General features: G+C 34.8%; 1 protein-coding gene across 21 annotated transcripts in view; it reads left to right on the forward strand.

The window, feature by feature from the left end:
• Positions 1-21615, forward strand: part of LOC105482774 (collagen type XXIV alpha 1 chain) — a 421145-nt gene that overhangs the window by 240753 nt on the left and 158777 nt on the right. For all 21 annotated transcript variants that reach the window (XR_011617622.1, XR_011617589.1, XM_071087115.1 and 18 more), the window contains 7 exons: positions 3841-3894; positions 5229-5282; positions 6552-6605; positions 7950-8003; positions 18596-18649; positions 18931-18975; positions 19094-19138. Coding sequence is in view for 19 of the 21 variants with exons in the window: in XM_071087115.1 (XP_070943216.1) it covers positions 3841-3894; positions 5229-5282; positions 6552-6605; positions 7950-8003; positions 18596-18649; positions 18931-18975; positions 19094-19138 (360 nt within the window). In the remaining 2 variants the exon portion in view is untranslated. The remainder of the gene's footprint in view (positions 1-3840; positions 3895-5228; positions 5283-6551; positions 6606-7949; positions 8004-18595; positions 18650-18930; positions 18976-19093; positions 19139-21615) is intronic.

A 21615-nucleotide genomic window follows, 5' to 3' on the forward strand; every position in this document is an offset into this window, starting at 1 on the left:
TTTCCTTTCCTTTGCCTTTTTGTTTTATTCAGATCCTCAACAGATTGGACAATGCCTACCCACATTGGGGAAGGCAATCTGCTTTAGTCAGTTTACCTATTTAAATGCTAATCTCACCTAAAAACAACACACACTCAGGAATAGTGTTTAGCCAAATATCTGAGCACTCCGTGACCCAGTGACCTCAACACATAAAATTAATCATGACAGCCCTCCCTATTGTCAAGTTGACCCCCAAATGCCATCTCTTTAAACCATATTTAACTTTCAGATAAAGACAATAACAAGATCATAATTCTGCCTAACATGGTATCATTATCCCGCAAGTAACCAAAAACTCGCTAACCTCTTTTCCAAAAGAGGATGTAAAGTCCTTGAGTGACATTTACTCTTCTCCTTTATAACCTGTAACTTAAATACTGTGATGTAAAATTAACCATACCTAGATACTATGTTATAAGGTCAATACATCTTATGTTATGTGATAAAGAAATGAGAGGCCAGGAACGGTGGCTTACACCTGTAATTCCAATACTTTGGGAGGCTGAGGTGGGCAGATCACTGGAGGTCAAGAGTTCAAGACCAGCCTGTCCAAAATGGCGAAACCTTGTATCTACTGAAAATACAAAATTTAGTTGGGCATGGTGGTGCACACCTGTAATCCCAGCCATTCAGGAGGCTGAGGCAGGAGAATCGCTTGGAGGCAGGAGAATCGCTTGAAGCCAGGAGACGGAGGTTGCTGTGAGCCAGGATTGCGCCATTGCACTCCAGCCTGGGTGAAAGAGCAAGACTCGGTCTCAAAAAAAAAAAAAAAGAAAGAAAGAAAGAAAGAAAAGAAAAAAAGAAATGAGAAGAAAAGAACCAAAGATAATCGCTGCACACACGCACACACACACACACACACACACATTCACGACAAAATAATGATGAAATACGACAATTATAGTCTTCATTTCTGTAACTGGTCACGTGGCCATAGCTGTTATTTAAAACTACCTTCTCCACTACCCATTCTTTATTCCCTTTGCCATCAGCAAGCACCTCAGCTACTTGGGATCTGTACCTGGTGGGGTATTATGAACTGAATGTTTTTATCCTCTGCAAAATTCATATGTTGAAATTCTAATGACCAATGTGAGGTATAAAGAGGTGTAGACCTTGGGAGATGATTAGGTCATGAGGGCTCTGCCATCTATGAACCAGGAAACAGGCCCTCACCAGACACTGAATCTACTGGTGCATTGATCTTAGACTTCTAAGCCTCCAACACTGTGGGAAATAAATGTTTGTTGTTAAAGTCACCCAGCCTGCAGTAATTTTGTTACAGTAGCCTGAATGGACTAAGACATGGGGTGACCCAAACCTTCATTCCTAAAGAATTTGGGCCACTAGTAGTCCAGCCTGAACTGGGTTGTTCGAATTTTCCATTGACCTTAATCACAGAGCATGGTGATATTAAGAAGTACCCTAAGGGATCTCCTGTATTTAGTAGTCCAGTTTCCCTGTGGGAGGCAGAATCAAGCAACATAGCCAACACAGTAACTCCCTTCTTTGCCTGTTGATTCAGGAGCATAAGAAACCCAAAGTGGCTGGATGGCAGTCTTAACTTCTAGTTCAGTGAATCATTTTTGTGTGTCCTGGTGGAAGCATTCCTCCTTCTGGAACAGACCTCTAGTCCAGCAGAGCATGAGCAGAAACAAAAAATTTTCTAGTGGATGACTAGGGGTAATAGTGAGTAGTACCATTCCCATTTCCACCCCTTGATTCCTGGCCCCCAAAATCCTAGTTATAAGAGAAACAGCACCATATATTGGACACTGATTCAGAGCATATACAGTCTTCTGGAAAGCCTTGTCCCAGCCCTGCAAGGTATTGTCACCTAGCTGGCCTTGGAACTGAGTCTTAAAAATGTCATTTCACCATTTTATCAAACCAGCTGTCTCAGAATGATGGAGAACACAGCGAGACCAGTGAATTCCATGGGCATGAACATTGATCACAGATTGTCTCAGAATGAAAGTGTTCAGTCTCTTACACTTAAAAACCACAGAAACAAATTATTAAATCACTTCCAACTAGATTTAAGCAATAATACTAGCATAGTGCCTAAGAGTATACATCAGTGCTGTCCAATAGACATGTAATGCAAGTCAAAATTGTAAGCCACATATATAATTTTAAATTTTCTAGTAGCCACCTTAAAAACGATAAAAAGAAAGAGGTGAACTGATTTTAGTAATATTTCATTTACACTAATATATCAAATCATTATCATTTTAATATGTAATTGATGTAAGCAATCATTAGTTAGCTATGTTGCATTATTTCTATGATAAGTCTTCAAAATCTGGTGTCTTTTACATTTACAGTATGTGTCAATTTGCACTAGCCACATTTCAAGTGCTCAATAGCCACTTAAACTCATCCATACCATTTAACCTCATCTGCCTCAGCAAACTGCTTAATTCATCTGCCTCATCTGTCAAAGGGGAATCATAATAATGCTACTCTGTCTGGTGGTTGCAAAGATTAAATGAGGCACATAGAAAACACTTAATATATGTTATTGTACTTGGGATCATATTGTACTTGGGATGGATGGATAGATAGATAGATAGATAGATAGATAGATAGATAGATAGATAGATAGATAGAAAGATAGATAGATAGATATCTGTAAGTGTAAAATCATGCTGAATGCACTAGATAAACGACAAGCCATTTTTCATGAGTCAGTGCTTTCTGTGTGCTAATATATATTATTGTATGAGAATCTATCTAAGCAAGGTCTTTGTATGGTAGCTATTGAAAAAAATGTTTCAGATGTCTTTAAATAAAAGCAGAAAGTAACTGCTTATGATTTAAGACAGTCAGGAAAGAGATTATGTTCTTGTCAAGCTTGTTCTGTGTTACTCATTTTGCTTTCTATACTGTTTGAAGGAGAAATAATCGAGAATCCGTAAAGACAAAGATAGAAAAACCCTGAGACGTGTTCACTCTGAAGTGGTGTAACTGATTACCTTCTTTAACTTCTTCTAGCAAATCAAATTCATTCTTTACTCAAGCTATTTACTCTACCTAGAATATTCGTCCTCCCTTCTTTGTTTGGCTGGCTGGCCTCTTATTATTACTCAGATTTCATATTAAATGTCAGGCCTCAGTCTTCCCTGACCATCTGTGCTAGAATAGGTCTTCTCTTTTATTCTCCTCTTCAGCAATATTATTGTTTCCTTTATGAGCTTAGGGCAGAATTTATAATAATTTAACTTTTAATTTAGCTGCTTTTATCTCCCTGTTACAAGACTTTTTGCCTCATAAGGGCAGGGCCTAGATTTGTCTTCCTCACTAATGAAATCTTAGCCACCATCACAGTGCCTGGCACAGAGTAGGCACCAAATATTTCTTGAGAGGATGAATGAATGATAGGCATGTTCTGTCCCCTCGTATATTGAGGGGTTTTCAAAGAAGGTAGTTGCAGAAATGATTTCTTAAACTAATATATCTACATCAAACAGGTATGAAAACTTCAGGGGTTTTATAAAATCTGGTAGACTGTCAGTTCCACATGGACAGCAACTGTGGATTTGAAACTCATTGCCTCCCAGCATTGTGCCTGTTATATTTTAGGCACGGATATATTTTTGTTGATTGACTGAATAAATTAATTCTGATATGAAGTCACAGACTGCATAGCTATACAGGGAGGGATTTTACTCCAAGATAACATTTAGGATAAGTTAGAAAGAAACATAGTGATTACATGTGATTTAAGACCCAGGTACTACAATAGCAATGCAATATGTGTGTATTTACTGTTGTTTTTTTTTTTTTTCCTAAAAGGGACCTGTTGGCTTACCTGGAGAAGTTGGGACAACTGGAAGCATTGGCGAAAAGGTAATTTTTTAAATTATTTTGTTTTATAGGACGAATTCTAGGCTAAACTCAAAGGACAGACTTTCATATGATCTTTTATGTTAATTAGAAATCACTTATAACTTTAGCACATTACCTTTACTGAATCTCTTAAATATATTGAAATATAGCTAATAGCACATAGGTTTCTAATTTTTACAGGGCAGAGTACCCTTTTGATTATAAAGATGTGATCTGAAGAGAAAAGATAGAACAGTCTAGATTTCTGACTAGAAAATATTATCTAAATTGACTTCATGAGAGCAAGCCTCCTATGAGAGGCTTCAGAGAAAGCAGTTTTTGAAAAAGAAGAATAAGTTACCATTTTACCTTTCTCTCTCCCCATCTTGTGCTTGGTTCTTATTCCTATTCCCATCCTTACTATTTTCTTGAACTAAAATATCCTCTCTTCTTCCCTCTGTTTTTTCAAAACCAAACTGTTGGACTCAGCTGAATTCCCATCTCCTCTGTGAAGTCCACAGACTCCTCTCATCCTAATTTCTTCACTTCCTGGACTTAGAATAGTACCACATAGTCTAAAATTTACTTACTCTCTGGTTGTTTCATCTCTGTTAATACCATGTCTGTAGTTACTGAGGGTAGAATCTAAGTTAAGTTTTTTAAATATCTCTTCTAACTCTCATGTACTACATTCTCAATTACTTAAGTACTACATAATATATATTTATTGATTTTTTTACTAACAATGTAACAAAATATGAGTGCAGTTTAAAAAATTAGCGTTACAATTTTTTTTCACTCAGTTATTTCTGTGCTGAGTTAAATCTTCTATGCTAAAATTTTGATACTCTTGAGAATTTTAATGTGAATCAGTTTGGTCTTTTTAAGCTGCTATGACATGATCTTCCAGAATTATTTCTTATGGCACTTAATTGTGGTAGGCAGACTATAAAATAAAATTTTCTTAAATGGTTACACTTATTTGTTAAATTTTAATATGCTTTGATACTTTTACTATTCTCATATTTTGTATGTCTCATAAAATAGTAAGCATTTCTTACAAAAATTTAACATATGATACATGCTCACTTTTAGGTCTTGTTTATCCATAATTTCTATTTTCTTCATTTTAATAAGGCCTTTAATATTTTTCTCCGAAAAACATCTTAAGATAATTTTATTAAAAGTCTAACCATTTTAAGATAAAAGTGCCAAATTTGTAAATTTAAAAATTATTGGAAATAAGAATGAGGTATGCATGTAAGACATGATTCTGGCTGACAGTTTTTCTTTCTAGGCTTAGCTCAGTCATGACTAATCTCTATGTTACTTTTTTTTCTTTGTTCTCTTAAAAGGGAGAACGTGGAAGTCCAGGCCCACTAGGTCCCCAGGGGGAAAAGGGTGTTATGGTAAGAGCTCAGTGATTGAAAAATATGTTTCCAAAGAACGTAATAAAAGTAAGGCATTCCAGAGATGGAACTGCCTGGGTTGGAATTTAACTGAGTAAAAAATGTTAAATTTCCCATAGAATTTTCTTTTTAAATGGTTTATCTCCCAGAATGCTATGTGATATTAAGGTACTTAAAAGCATGTAAATGAGATGGCTTAGTCAAATGATTCTAGTTTTAGGAGAGGAATTTAACCACCACAATTTGCTAAAATGGATGAAGAAGAAAATTCAATTAGAATTTTGCATACTCTGGTTTCTCTTCAGATTGTATAAATCTTTCACCTTTTAAAATTAGAATTCTACTTATTCTTCTACAGCTTGTAGTTGATATGATGCATATCATCATTGCCATTCTTCCATGAGTTTGTGGTCATGATGTAGTTTTTTTGGCATATGAGAGCTCTGAATCCAGAATTCATCTTATTCTCTTACATTTTTAATATAGGAAATAGTTGACAAATTTGATATCTGAGTTGCATCTTTTTAACTTACTAAATAGTTTTCTAAGTATGGCAGGAACTAGAGTGAATGATTATTATCAATAAAAGGATCTTCCATACAGAAAATACCTTGTAATGGATCTGGTGGCACATAATACTGTCCACAAATTGATTTTAACTAACTTCTATATTATCAGAAAAGTCCTATAAGTTGTTGTTGTTTTAGCTATGCTATTTCCAGTTGCTGTCAGCTAGGAAATTTAGCATGCCTATAAGACTAATCAACTTCAAGAATCATTACCTCCTAAGGCATTTTCTGAATCAGTGTTAATACCATAAAGTGTGTGGTCCTTCTAAAGTTGAAATGCTAGAATATTTGTACACATTTACATTCCTTAATTAGAGAGCTCCTGGACCTCTCTGAAAAGGATATAGTTTCATAACCTATATAACATAACGTATATCCATGGATAAGATAACATGATCTTCAGTAAAATGAAATGAATGTTCTCTTATAAATAGGCTGTAGTATGTGATTCTGGCTAGCAATTTTCTTGTCTAGGCAAAAACCTTCTAATAAATGGAATATATAGTTCCTATGTAAATAAAACTACATAAAATATATTTTTTATTTCTATGGTCTGTCTGCAGAACATTTACTGTGGCCTTTCATATCTTGGTCAAATTATCCCTTTTTATTATTGTTTATAATTTACTGGTTTGTCTTCAATGAAAATAATTTAAAGTAATAAGTATTTTACTTTTTAAATATTTTCCTTAAATTATAGGGATATCCAGGTCCTCCTGGGGTTCCAGGACCTATTGGTCCATTGGGATTACCTGTAAGTACAGGAAAGACTTTATGATTCCTTCTAGAGTGTGTATTTTAATTTAAACTCATCAATTGTTATGCTTTATTGTTGGTTTTTATTCAAAGTAAGTCATGTGTAAACTAGTGGAGACTGCTTCTCTCCCAACTATACAAAACACTCTTGAATTTGTCATGATATCTTCAACTTCCTTACCTCTACTTGGTATATAATCAATTTCAGTCCTACAACCTAAGCTAAAATGCTTTGAAGTTTCTTTTGAATAACCACATATAAGGAAACAGGATTAGTAAGATTAAAAGTGAAACCAATTGGATAAATAAATCATAAGTGTAAGTTCTAACGTATTTTTCTTAGAAATTTGTAAATATTTTCACACAACCAGATAAAATTCATAAAAATATATTTATTAAACAAAAATTGAGGTATTGAAAATATTCCATTTGTTTACAAAAAGATAATGAAATGTTTCCCCTAAATTAATTTTGCTTATCAGAATCTTACAGCTATTGTGAACTTAAAATATGAAAAAGATCAGCCTGTAGGATCCCCTGAGCAGAACTTTTCTTATCAGTGAAAACTTATTGTTTGTGAAGCTTCTGTTTTAAAAATAAGCCTGATTTTCTAGTATATTTGTAAATATGTTGTTGGCTTTTAAATTTAGGAAGACTAGTCTCAAGAACAGTTACTGATCTCTTTAGTCATATAAAATAATAAATAAATTTGAAGTACTAAAGTTTACTTCATTTTTATCTACCTTAGGTTAACAGATAAATTTTGTTTTCCAGCTGAGTCTTGATTAAAGACTGTAGCTATAAAAATAATTCATTATAATTGACTTAATAATAAATAGCAACTTAATCTCCATTGCAGGCTATTTTTATAGCATATTAATTTGGAACATTTTGTGGCATTTTTATAACAAAAAAACTTTTTAATGTGATGGGATTATCATAAATGTCTAGAATAATAGTAAAGAAATATTACCATGATAGCCATTGCTTTTTTGATGGGCCAGGCAGAATAGACTGGTCTGACTAGCTGAATGGATATCTCCTTTCTCCATCACTCCATATGTGTACCTTCTGAAAACAACTTGGTCAGTGAATATTAAAGGCTTCTCCATTTTTTGTTCAGGGCGTAAACACCCAGATATTAAATTTGTCCAAAGAGTAGAATATTTCAAAAGTAGAATATTGGTAGAGGGCAGTATGATTAAAGCATATTTTTAAGGAAGACTAATCAATTTTAAGAATGTCCTGGGAGAATGATATATGTTATAAGAAAGATTATGGCTATTATTCTGATAGTATTCTTGTGAATTGTACAACTGATTTTTAAATTTACAACATATAGGGTCATGTGGGGGCAAGAGGACCACCTGGGAGTCAAGGTCCTAAAGGACAAAGAGTAAGTAATCTGTGGGAAAAAGTACATTAACCCTCCCCAAATTACTTCATAAATAGTGGAAAATGTGCAACAAAAATAGCATCATACCTTCTAGAATTCTGCTTAGATCTTGTCAGTTTTTTTTCTATTTTCATTATATTAGATGAATGCCCTACGTTAATTGAAATATGACTCATAATCATTTGTAGTTATAAAATCACACTTTTCTATTTTAATTTTTATGTATATCACTAACTCATATAGAATTCTTGTTTCTTATTCCCAACCTCCAATTCTATTCTTTGAGAGAATGGTAAATGTGAAGATCTTTAAATGAATCATTTCTCTACAGACTTACATAGCAAGGAAAAATGACATCATGACAAAATAAAGAGCAATAAGAAGTGGAACAAAGATACACAAGATGAATAAGAGCTTATTAATTGTAAATCAAAGTTATTATAATCATTGTCTAATAATTATGTATACAGAATTAAATAACAAATCTTCATCTCTTTAAGTTGTATCTTAAACATTAAATCCTTTTTAAAGAAATAAGAGCCACTATTTACTGCATGCCTGTCACATGCCAGACACTTTTTCATATATTATCTCAATACTCAAAACCACCCAAAAGGGAGAGATATTATATCTTAGATATTATAGTTGAGGAAACCGGGGCTCTCAAAGTTTAAGTATATGGCCTCTATAGACACACATAGAAATGGCACAACCAGTATTCAAACCTTAGTGTGTCTGACTCCAAAGCCCATGCTATTCAATACCATATGGAATATCAGGGAGTATTTTTAAAATAAATTTGGATATGTGGGCTTTAAGGATTCTGTGTTATGCCTTGACCTTACCTTGATTTAAATTTTAGAGCTGATGAAGAAAATATTTTAAAATTCTAAAAATATCCTCTACCTAACCATGATTTAAAAAAAAAAAAAAAAAAAAAAACCTGCAGTTTTCCAGTTCCAGTTGGCAAATGGGAGGAGGCTGTTAATGAGTTCTCAGTTTGAAGTAATGACTTTAAAGTCATGTCCTGTGTTTTCAGTGAAGCTTGAAGAAAGAGAGCAGATTTGCCTTTATTATTGTTTCTTTTCTGAAAAACTATTTTCCTTCCTGGGTTCCAGATTTATACTCTATAGTCACATCTCTAATATATTAGCCCAAATGAGATTTAAAATAAAATAAAAAATAATGAGAGATGATTTTTACCCAAACTGCCATTTACTGGATAGTACCCTGCCAGCATTCAATACTTAGTTAGGTCAAATGTGTTTATTCAACTTTGTATTATTCATAATGGGAAAGTTCAACCAATTTGTGACAGATGAAAAAAAGAAGAAATACTTATTTGCTCCTTCTGTTAATTAAGTAATTTGAGTCCTTAGGCAGAAGCTGTGTATCTAAGCACAGTCTTTTCCTAAACCACTTTGTGCTGTCTCATTAAGTCATATGGGAAGTTCATTTGTTCTGCAGTTTTCTAACTTCACCATGATCCTATTACTGTTTCCTGATTTGAGACTTTGTCATCAATTCCTACCTCCCCAAGGATCTATTTTCTTCACATCCTTCAAATACATTTTACTGATTCTCTCCCTAAATGGTTCTTCATCATTTTTAAAATTTTTACCCAGGATCCAACAAGGAAGCTTTGTTTAGAAATAAGGGCTTGAGAGAGAGAGAGAGAGAGAGCTTTCTTTACTGAACGACTATTTTAGGTAAACAATGGACATTGGGTATACAAAAAAAGGACTGAAGACCAGAATATTTGAGAAAGAAGATAGAAGGGACGTTCCCTTCTGGTAGCCACTGATATATTCCTGTTTTTACTCTCTTCTCTCTTCAATCCATTTCCCACTAGGGCTGTAATCCCAGTACTCTAGACCCATTCTTCCCAATGTTTTTCACTCACAAAAAAATGAGAATATTGGTCCAGCCTACTGAGATAAATGAAAAGGGTACCTAGCTGCAGATTCCTGTGTCTGGCCTTTCCTTGCCACCCCAAAGACTGAGGAGGGCACTATTTTCAGCACACCTGTAATCTCTTTGTGGCAAATATGTGTCATAGTATGTTGGAGGGAAGCTCTGCCTAAGTACGTTTGCACAGAGACCACATAGAGACTTTTCATTATGGAACTGGTACTTATACTCTCTTGCTGTTCTGACTGTGATTTATGCTGTTAACATATTGCCCTATGACCATCATGAAGGGTAAGACTACTCCAAGGAGTCTGCTTCCTATCTGCTTCTCTCCTGCCCATCCATCCACCATACAGCTATCTAACATTTACTGATTCCCTGCAATTTGTCAAACACTATTAATACCATGGAAGATTCTAGACTTAATTATCTCTTAGATCTAAATCACATAGATTTTACAGTCTAATGGCTTTTGAAGGATCAGGCAATATTGCAATTTTTCCAAAGAACAGGAAAAACCCAAACAAACACTAATGTCCTACCATCTCAAGAAACAGCCTAAGTAATCCTGCCTTTTATATAGCTGAAAAAGATAACAGGATTGACTAAAAATATCATTCTTACAGAGGTTCTTAGATGAGAAACATGGCATAAACTTTAAAGTATTATTATTTATCCTACATACTCTAAACTTTGTTTCTACCCTGCATGTTTAGCTGAAGAATAATTAAATAAAATGAAATAACTTAATATACCAAAGCTAACTAATATAATACACAAAATCACGTCCCTTATGTAGACAATATATGCTAGCAGATTCTCTAATTCAGTACCAGAAAGACAGTGGTTTAGCCTCTTGGGTCACTAGAAATCAGCACAACATCAGCTATAATTGAACTCTTCAGAGCTAGGCAGCTGATCCCCTGGTATTACTCCATTACACGCCTCTGTGTCCAGCTACCCAAACAGGAGAGATGACACAGAGCAAGTTCAGGAGAGATGACACAGAGCAAGTTAAGCTCATCTTTTTTCTTGACCATGAATTGGCAAGGACCATGAGACACGTTTAAGTTTGCACTGTTTCTCTAGAGGGGCAATGTAGAGGCATGCAACTGAGTATTTTTATTCAGACTATGCTGCTTAAGATTTAAATGGGAGGGAAAGATTAAAATAACTATATTAAAAATATGTAATGTTTTAAGGTTTTCTATGGAGGAGGTAAAATTGATCTGCCTATAGAAATTCTGAAATTTGTCCCTTCAAGGAAATGCTTACCATATAGTGGTAAGCAGTCCTCAATTTTCAAATTTAGATTCAAAGCTAGATTCGATACTGAAGCACTCCAGATGATAAGCCGGACCTTCCTCTGTGGTTTCTTCTCCTGAAATAGTTTATAACAAGAATAGAATCAAAAGATTTTTTTTCCTTAAAATCACTGATAATGTTAGTTTTTGCTTAATAGAACATTTTGTTTCAGCTGTATAAATCATGAGCCAGAAAAGACTGCTAGGCCTAATTAGTTAGGCACGTGAGTGATGTTAACATTCATATGAAGTAGTGGTTCTGTAAATTGATCATTTGTGAATTTAGTTATTGCCTATAATTCAAGTAGCATTTATTTCACAAAACATGCTTAGTTCATGTAGCTGAGCTATCAAATTTTTATTTCTGCTATGAGAACTTACTAATACAGCTCAGTGCAGCCAACTTTAATTTTCCTAAGAATGTAAATACTAGATTTTCTCTTTAGCCAGCATAGTTACTCCAAGAGAATATCCATGAGATATTTTTAAATGATTATTTTAAAATATAACTATGCCAGATTTAGGTGCCTGTTATAATGCTATTTGCCTAACTTTCTTATAGCCTGTCAAAAAGCTTATTTTGTCTTAGAAGTCAAAGCAGACGTATATACTAACCCATGAGATAACTTCTATAACCAATACCAAAGTGAAATTTAAAGATGTTGATAAAGCTAAGCTTTCAGTTAATTAGCTTACTCTTGCTTTAAACAGAGAGAGTACCAAGCTCTCCTAGAGTTCTTCTGCCAGCCTTAAACCCTTATCTAGCAACTTTAGGCTTTATTACCTTTAATTAACATAACTGCATTACTTAGACCTTTGGGTTGTGTTTTAAACTAAATGTGGTTATCATCACTGTAGTCACACAGCTTCTCTTTCTTCATTCTCTGTGTTGTCTTGCCTTAGAAAATGAAATAATAAAGTGAAAGTATTTTTCTAAGTAAAGGGTTTTTTTAAAGAAACATTCTTTTATTTTTTATTGATACTATTTGTACATATTTATGGGGTGGGTGTGATGTTTTGTTACATGCATAGAATGAATCATAAACAAGTCAGGGCATTAGGTATGCATTACCTTTAGCATTTATCATTTCTATGTGTTGGGAATATTTCAAGTCCACTCTTCTTGTTATTTTGAAATATACAATAAATTATTGCTAACTACAGTCACCCTACTCTGTTATTGAACAAAAGAACTTATTTCTGCATTTCATTGCATGTTTGTATCCACTAACCTCCTTTTATCTCCCTCTCCTACCCATACACCCTTCCCAGCCTTGGTATCTATCATCCTACTCTCCACCTCCATGAAATGAATTTTTTTGGCTCCCACATATGAGTGTGTAGGGCAGCCAGAGATCACATCCAGCCCCCATTTTAGTCCTCAGTGGGTTCTTCAGCGGGATCTGGAAACCTGATTGACACCAGGCAGATTAACAAAGACAAGCTACAAATTATATTAGTTTTGTGTGTATATGGAGATCTTTACAAGAGAGTGAAGTCTGAAGTGCCCAAAACAAGATGCTTTTATACTTCTTAGACAAAGAGTGATAAATTTGAGAAAAAGTGACAGGACAAAGAAAATCTAGCTAGAGTGGTAAACATTTCTAGGGAAGTCACTAGGAGATATATTGGGAGCGGGGGTGTAAAACAGGTGGAAGATATGAGTTACTTCATTTAGTGTGTTTATTCAGGTCCATTGCAGCCTTCAATTCTAAGTCTCTGGTGATAAGGACTGTTTTCTCATGCTGGTATGGAGAAGGTAGCTCTCCCAGAGGGGTCTTGGTTGCTTGCTGCATGCAGGAAGAGAGATCAGCTCGCCCTTCTGGAAACTACAATTTCTCCAGTGTTTTCATGATGTATTTTGGGATGGTATGTTCTTCATTCCTTCAAGTGAGAACATGCAGTATTTGTCTTTCTGTGCCTGGGTTATTTCACTTCACATAATGACCTCCAGTTCCATCCATGTTCCTACAAATTATTCCACTGTGTACGTATACCACACTTTATTTATCCATTTGTCCGTTGAAGGACACTTAGCTGATTCCATATATTTGCTGTTGTGAATAGTGCTGCAATAAACATGGGTGCAAAAGTCCCTTTGATATCTGATTTATTTTCCTTTGGATAATAAAATTCCACCCAGTAGTGGAATTGCTGGATTGTATGGTAGTTCAATTTTTTTTTTTTTTTTTGAGACAGAGTCTCACCCTGTTGTCTCACCTTGTTGCCCAGGCTGGAATGCAGTGGCATGATCTCAGCTCACTGCAACCTGTGCCTCCCGGGTTCAAACAATTCTCCTGTCTCAGACTCCTGAGTAGCTGGGATTACAGGCACCAGCCACCTCGCCTAGCTAATTTTGTATTTTTAGTAGAGACGGGGTTTCACCATGTTGGCCAGGCTGGTCTCAAACTCCCGACGTCAGGTGATCCCACCCGCCTTGGCCTCCCAAAGTGCTGGGATTATGGGCGTGAGCCACCACACCCAGGCTCCATAATCTGCATACTCTTTTCCATAGTGGCTATGGAATTAGTAATAATTCACATTCTCACCAACAGTATGTAAGAGTTCCCTTTGCTGTGCATCCTGGCCAATATCTGTTGTTTTTTGTCTTTTTGATAATAGCCATTCTTCCTGTGATATGATGATATCTTATTGTGGTTTTGATTTTCATTTTCCTGATAATTAGTGATGTTGAGCATTTTTTCGTGTATCTGTTGGCCATTTGTTTGTCTCTTAAGAAATATCTGCTCATGTCTTTTCCCCAATTTTTAATAGAATTTTTTTTTAACTACTGAGTTGTTTGAGTTCCTTGTGTATTCTGGATATATAGTCCCTTGTCAGATGAATAGTTTGCAAATATGTTCTCTCATTCAACAGGTTGTCTCTTGAACTGTTGATTCTTATGTTGTACAGAAGCTTTTTAGTTTACCATAGTCCCATTTGTCTGTTTTTGGTTTTGTTTCCTGTGCTTTTGAGGTTTTAACCCGAAAATCATTGCCCAGACCAATGTCATGAAGCTTTTCCCCTGTTTTCTTCTAGAAGTTTTATAGTTCTGAGTCTTCATATTTAAGTCTTTAATCCATTTTGAGTTGATTTTTTATATGGTGAGAGATAAGGGTTTAATTTAATTCTTCTGCATCTGGATATACAGTTTTCCTAACATCATTTATTGAAGAGACCACTCATACCCCATTGTCTGTTCTTGGCACCTTTGTCAAAAATCAGCAGGCTACAAATGTGTAGATTTATTTCTGGGCTCTCTTTTCTGTTCTGTTGGCCTATGTGTCTGTTTTTATACTAGTACCATGCTGTTTTGGTAACTATAGTTTTGTAGTTTATTTTATTTTATTTTATTTTATTTTATTTTATTTTATTTTATTTTATTTTATCTTTTAAAGATGGAGTGTCACTCTGTCACCCAGGCTGGAGTGCAGTGATGCAATCATAGCACATTGCTGCCTCAAATTCCTGGGCTCACATGATCCTACTGCCTCAACCTACCAAGTAGCTGGTTCTACAGGCACCTTCCACCATGCCTGGCTAATTTTTAAATTTTTCATAGAGACAGGGTCTTGCCATCTTACCCAGGCTGATCTTGAACTCCTGGGCTCAAGTGATCCTCCCTTCTCGGCTTCCCAAAATGTTGGATTACAGGTGTGAGCCACCACACCCAGCCCAGTAGTGTACTTTAAAGTCATGTAGTGTGGTGCTTCTAGCTTTGTTCTTTTTGCTTAGGATTACTTTGGCTATTTGGGCTCTTTTTTGTGTTCCATAGGAATCTTAGGATTTTTTTTCTATCTCTGTGAAAAAATGACATTGGTATTTTGATAGGGATTGCACTGAATCTCTAGATTGCTTTGAGTAGTAAAAGTATTTTTTAAATGTAAAACATAAAATGAGTGGTTATCATTACTATATGTATTCCTTAATTTTAGAAGGAGTTCCCTTGATTTGCAATACCAATCAGCACTTTACTTGTGAATGTTTAATATTCATTTTGTAAACTTCTAAATTTCAGGTCCTCTATTCCAGCCTGAATTCACTTGCTGACAGGATTAACCTCATTTCTTTCTAACCTTTGAAAAAATATGATAAACTTAATAAAGCGTAGTCGTTCAGTCTTTGTATATTTAGACATCATGGGAGTCAGGCTACTCATCTAACATCTACAAACTTCAGTTTCTTCATCTTAAAAATTGGGGTTTGGACTAGTTCAGCAATGGCAGTAGGTGATTTCTGTGCCCAAACAAGAAACTGGCAATTAATTATGAGACTTAGTCCAGCTAGATGCAGCCTTTTCTATGTATATATCTAGGCAGCCACTTAATCTGATTTATCTAAGAAATGAAACGTATTTTCTATCTTTGGACCAAGTAATCTTTTTTTAAAAAATTCTAAATGTACAACTGTGTGTCTGGGGGCCTTTTGAAGCTTAATGCTTATGGCTGCCACCATGTAAACTCAGAATGACTTCTAACTTTCTAACTCTCTGTCACTAGCCTTGGAGATATCTACTTCATTGGGCTTGATCATCTAGAGTCGAACTCCTTATCTTCCACCACTCCTCCCTCTCCACCCCAAGCAAACCTACATTTCTAATTTGCTTTCTATTGATGCTTTTATCTTCTACCAATTACTCAGTAATAAAATATCAAAGAAATACATAGAAATTCTAGGTTGTAAAGGAGTTTTAAGGGCCCAATTAATTACCAGTGGACACATTTTCAATTTAGACCTTACTTGTTTTTTATAGTATTTTAGAATGTTGACCACTCATTCCTTTTCACACTCTTTCGGCCTTCTTCTTTTGTTACTCAAAAAAGTTAGCTGTGTTTCTTTCAGAGCAAAAAGAGAAGAATTAGGCATTGAAGGTGCTAGAGAAAAAGAATCAATACAGATGGCTGAAATTTCAAGATCATCTTGAGGGTTGAGGGTGATTATTAGAGCAAAGTCCTGAGGGACCTTCATGCTTAAGACTTGAGTCATCCATTGAACATTGTTCTTTTTTCATCTTCAGATACTCAATTATTGAATATTCTAAGCATGCCCCCTCATCAGAACTTTGCACTTGCTGTTTTTTCTGCCACAGTGACCTTCCCCAAATTATTTGCGTAGCTTGCAATCTTACCTCTTTTAGGTGTCTACCCACATGTCACTTTAGAGAGACTTTTCAGGCCACCCTATCTAAAATAGTCCTCTCCACCTTGGATACTCTCTAGTTCTTTATTTTTCTTCATTACACTTAACTACATATTTTCATTTTATAATTTAGTTTTACGTACTTATTTGCTTGTTTATGAATTCAGGGATTTGTCTCTTCTCCCTACCGTGTCCTCTGGACCTAAAACAATGCCTGGCTTTTAGTACGCACTCAGTATACATCTGCTGAATGAATAACACATGTTAAAAAATACTGATCTATTAAATTAAGTCCATGCTCCTCAACTTGATCTTCAAGGTCTTGCACAGTAAGACTATAGTTCAGTTTTTCAGTCCTTCATGGGAAAATAGAGCAGAAAGGAAGTTGGGAATAGATTTTGGAGTACCTTGAATATAGACTTAGAAATTGTAGGGCCGGAGCTATGGCTTTATCAGGATCAGTGGAGCTACAGATCCTCCATGAAGTATGTGTTCTGTCCAAATCCATGAATGTGCCTCTGAGGATCAAGGAATGCAGTTACCCTAAGAGTTCCGAGAAGAGTCCTATTACAGTAACTAGCTTTTAATAATATAAAGCTAAACCAAAGCTTATCTCAGATGTGATACAAGAGAAGATTCTGAAGCCTAAAGGACTCCTTCAAATCTGTATGTTGTCCTGGGAGATGTGTATCACTGTTCTGTATAGAAATATTCAGCATCAGTTTTCTGCCAAATTATTTAAAAGTAAACTTCAGTCCTTCACCTTATAAGTCCTAGTCTTCTTTTCCACACTTACATCTTAATATTTATCAACATGTAATCAATAGCCTAACCAAACAAACTATGTTTTTATTCTGTGAGCATCTTTTTTCATGCCTCTGTATTTTTTTCTCATACTATCCCTCAATGTAGAGTTTCTTCTATTTGGAATAAGTCTATGAGAACTCGACCTCCATCTGCTAAAAATATCTTTATTCCCATTACAAATGTGAAGGTTGTCTCCCTCTTTGAATTCTTGTTTTGGTCCTTGGCATGTCTTATCTATCTATCTATCTATCTATCTATCTATCTATCTATCTATCTATAATTGTCTTTTGTATAGTTGTATAATAGAGAAACTTCCTCTCAATTATAAATCACCGTAACACTTAATACAATTCCTTTTCCACAGGTATTCAGTTCTGTAGAATTGAATCAAGTCCCTGAACAAAGACTTTAAGGTCTTCCAAAGAAAGTGATAATTTAATGGAAGAGTATTCTATCATTTTATTATAGAATGACTTTTGCAACGGCTTTTTTGCAGCTAATTATTGAATGAACACTGAGAAGTTTCAAATTTACACGAATATTTTCAGTAGTATTTTCTCTTACCTTTTCTGTGCTCCTGCCATCTCCCAGTAATTCCTGGCAAGCAGTTGCATAGCAGGTACAATGCAGTCAGCACTCATTTTCTTTCTTTCTTTCTTTTTTTTTTTCATTCCAGCTAAACTTTATTTCTTTTTTTTTTTTCTTCAATTTTTATTTTAAGTTCAGGGGCACATGTGCAGGATGTGCAGGTTTGTTGCACAGGTAAACATGTGACATGGTGGTTTGCTGCACAGATCATCCTATCACTTAGGTATTAAGCCCAGCATCCATTAGCTATTCCTCCTGATGCACTGCCTCCCCCAGGCCCCCTGATAGGCCCCAGTGTGTGTTGTTCCTCACCATGTGTCCATGTGTTCTCATCATTCAGCTCCCACTTATAAGTGAGAAAATGCTGTGTTTGGTTTTCTGCTCCTGCATTGGTATCATTTTCTAATAACATGAAAAGAGCACCATCTTAAAATATTAAACTTAAGGAGACTGTTTAGAGAAACAAATCCAGCCACTTTTGATTTAGAGTTGATTAAGAATAAATCCTGGCTGGCTGCTGAGTAAACTATAAAGTGAACGAAATACCCAAATAACACACCTATATTATAACCACCTCGACCACTGAGTTAGCTATTTTTGTGCTCATTTGACTTATTATTTGTCATTAAATCTTAAAAACATGGGCTGATTCTCCCATGCAGAGAGGTTGAGCCATATACCCAGCTGTAGTATTTTCTGTTGTCAGGCATAAAATCAAGAAGAAGGAGTTTGTCTACTAAAGAAGGGCACAGCATCTTCATCTGTGAGGACACATAACAGTAAAAAAAAAAAAAAAAAGGGGAACATTTCAAATTAACAACAGGATATTTTTTTCACCTCTAGGGACCAAGAGGACCAGATGGTCTCTTAGGGGAACAAGGTATACAAGGTGCCAAGGTAATCATTGATTTTTCTCATTTCATATACAGTTAAATTTTATTGAGCCCGTATGTCCTACTGGTCTAAAAAACAACATATTTCCTTACAAAAATATGGTTCTAAATTTTCTCTTTGTCTAAGTATGAAACACATAAAAGTTTTTACTACAGACACAGAGATGTTTACTTTTCAATATTGAACTGTATACTTACTATCTTTTTGTATGTGAATATATGCTAGCATATATAAGACGATAATTCACATTCTTACTAACTCACCTGGCTTTGATGCTTTGTTAGGGTGAAAAAGGAGATCAAGGAAAAAGAGGGCCTCATGGTCTTATTGTAAGTAATAAAACATTTCACATTAAAGATGAACATTTTAAGTCTTTTTTGTTTCTCTTAGTATGATTAATCTTTTTGGAGGGGACTACTTGACTCAAGCATTTTCTTTCTCGTGTAGGGGAAGACTGGAAACCCTGGAGAAAGAGGAGTTCAAGGGAAACCAGTAAGTAATAAAAAAAAAAAATCAGGCGATGAACAATTTTTATCTGCTATTTTTTGAGGAGAGGGGCTGCTCAAACAATGTTTGGGGGATTTTTTGACACATAAAAATTACATATATTTGCAGTATACAATGTGATATCTTGATATATGTATAAATTATGAACTGATTACCCTTATCTGCTTTATTCTCTGATACAACTATTGTTTAGTATTCAGTATGTTGGACTAAAAGAATGTAAGTTCTTTTTCTCCTTTAATCATTGGGTCATTGTTTTATTTGAGCAAGTTGCTTACCCATTCTGGGCCTGGGTTGTACCTATCCGTAACTGGTGGTTATAACTGATACTTTTACTTCACTCTATGATAAATAGAGTGAAGATAAATTAGTTTTACTGTAAAACCCATTTCAAAATAAAATGGCATGATATATAAATATAATGAGACGTTAATAAAGCTAACATAATAAGTAACTTTTTTGGGGCCTCTTGCCTAGTTTTCTTTTAACTCAACTTGAATTCCTTTTAGGCTTTTGGAGTGTAGAGCTGTGTGTGTCATCATGCCTTCCCATGGCACTTCTTAGGAGTTGTTAATATTTTATAATACTAGTTATTTTCCTACCATCAAAAATCTTACCAGAATTATATATTTTTTTCCCTGAAAGGCAACAAGTTCTGTGGTTATCGTCACTAAGTAAGAGGAAAAAAAAAGTTAAATAAAGATTTACCCACACATGCATACTTACACATAGACACATAAGATAGTACATGTATATGAGCACATAAGCTTAGGGATATGAATATTTTTACTTTCATTCAGAATTTTAATTTTTAATGATGACATTTTGATTTGTTATATACACATATATATAATATAAAGTTATAAAAATAGATAATATAAATATATTGCAGCTCAGGAGACAGAAAAGGATAGAATAAAAATGTTTTAGCTGCTATACTATTAATAATTGTTTACATAGTAAATGTCACTGCATTTGCTTGTTCCTTTTTGAAATCTGCTGCCCCCTGCCCGCTGTTTCCCACAATAACATTGTGTTTAACAGTGATCCAACCTAAAATACCAGAGACCTAAGACAGAAAATAAATGACTGTGTCTGGGAAAGAACTCGTGTGTGGCATTGTATTATCGATTAACGTTATCCTCAAAGAATGTTACTTGAGTTTTAATATTCATCATCTGAGTTTCTATTATATCGATATAAATGGTGTTTGTATAGATTATGACTACTTTGCTGTACTTTATACAGTGCCCATACGTTGCAGTGAGTGGAAAAGTTTGGAGCTCAAGTTCATTCCTCTCATTTAAAAAAAAATGAGGCCCAGATAAATAAAATTACTTATTCATTTTGTATTCATTGATGTACTGAAAATGAAGGTAAAATTATGGGTCATTCATTTTTGACCTTCCCTAGAATTTTACCTTCATTTTTAGCCCATCAATGTATGCTTGTATAAATGTAATATTTCATGTTTGACTTTCTCAATTAAATAAAAGATACTAGAATCATTTTGTAACCTTACCCTGGTTTGAAACCTTACCCTGGCAAACGTGTCACGTAGACTCCTGGAAGAATTAAGTTTCCTTAGTGCATGACAAAGTTGGACATAAATATGAATTTATAATAGTTATTGAGGTTTATTTGGCTCTATACCTACATTGTCTCTTCTCCTTGATTGAATTGAGATCTTGGAGAAGCTGGGAACAATCAATTGAAAAAAGCCAAACAAGCCCCAAAGATTCATTTGATCCTTCAGCACAGTCTTAGTGTCTCTAGTCATTTATGCACTATCAACAAACAGGCAGTGCTGTATATTAGAAAACTAAATTTGAGGTCAGATTGACTTTTGGTCTAGTGTATGCTCCTAAAAACTATATAACCATGTTTAAATTGGTTAGGGCTAGGCGTGATGGCTCATGCCTGTAATCACAGCATTTTCAGTGGCAGAGGAAGAAAGGTCTCTTGAGCCCGGGAGTTCGAGACCAGCTAGGGCAATGTAGTGAGACCCCTATCTCTAAAAATACATATTCTTTATTTTTAAAATGAATTTTAAAAAATGGTTAGGATGAGAGCTCTAAGACCCTCTCCGTCTCTAAGTTTTCATAATTTTAAGCCAGGAATTAAATGAAAACTGGCAACACATAGTGCTCTGGTAATCCAGATAACTAGTAAAAGTGTATTTGTCTGTGGACCAACACTGTTTCCTATACAATACTTGCCTCCCATACATCTGACTCAAAAGAAAATCAGGAAAAAAGACCACAATCCACTGTGTTAATAAGGTGTTAAGGCCTGGATCACTATTTTAGGTTCTCTAAATAATATAAAAACTATCATAACTCATACATTACTGAGTATTTTTTAAATCTAGATATTCTATCAGTTTGTGAGACAGGGGTGTAAAAATTCTCCAACTATAATTTTTGTGTTTCTCTATTTCTACCTTTGATTATTTCCAATTT

Source organism: Macaca nemestrina, chromosome 1, assembly GCF_043159975.1.
Source record: "Macaca nemestrina isolate mMacNem1 chromosome 1, mMacNem.hap1, whole genome shotgun sequence".
Classification (NCBI taxonomy): domain Eukaryota; kingdom Metazoa; phylum Chordata; class Mammalia; order Primates; family Cercopithecidae; genus Macaca; species Macaca nemestrina.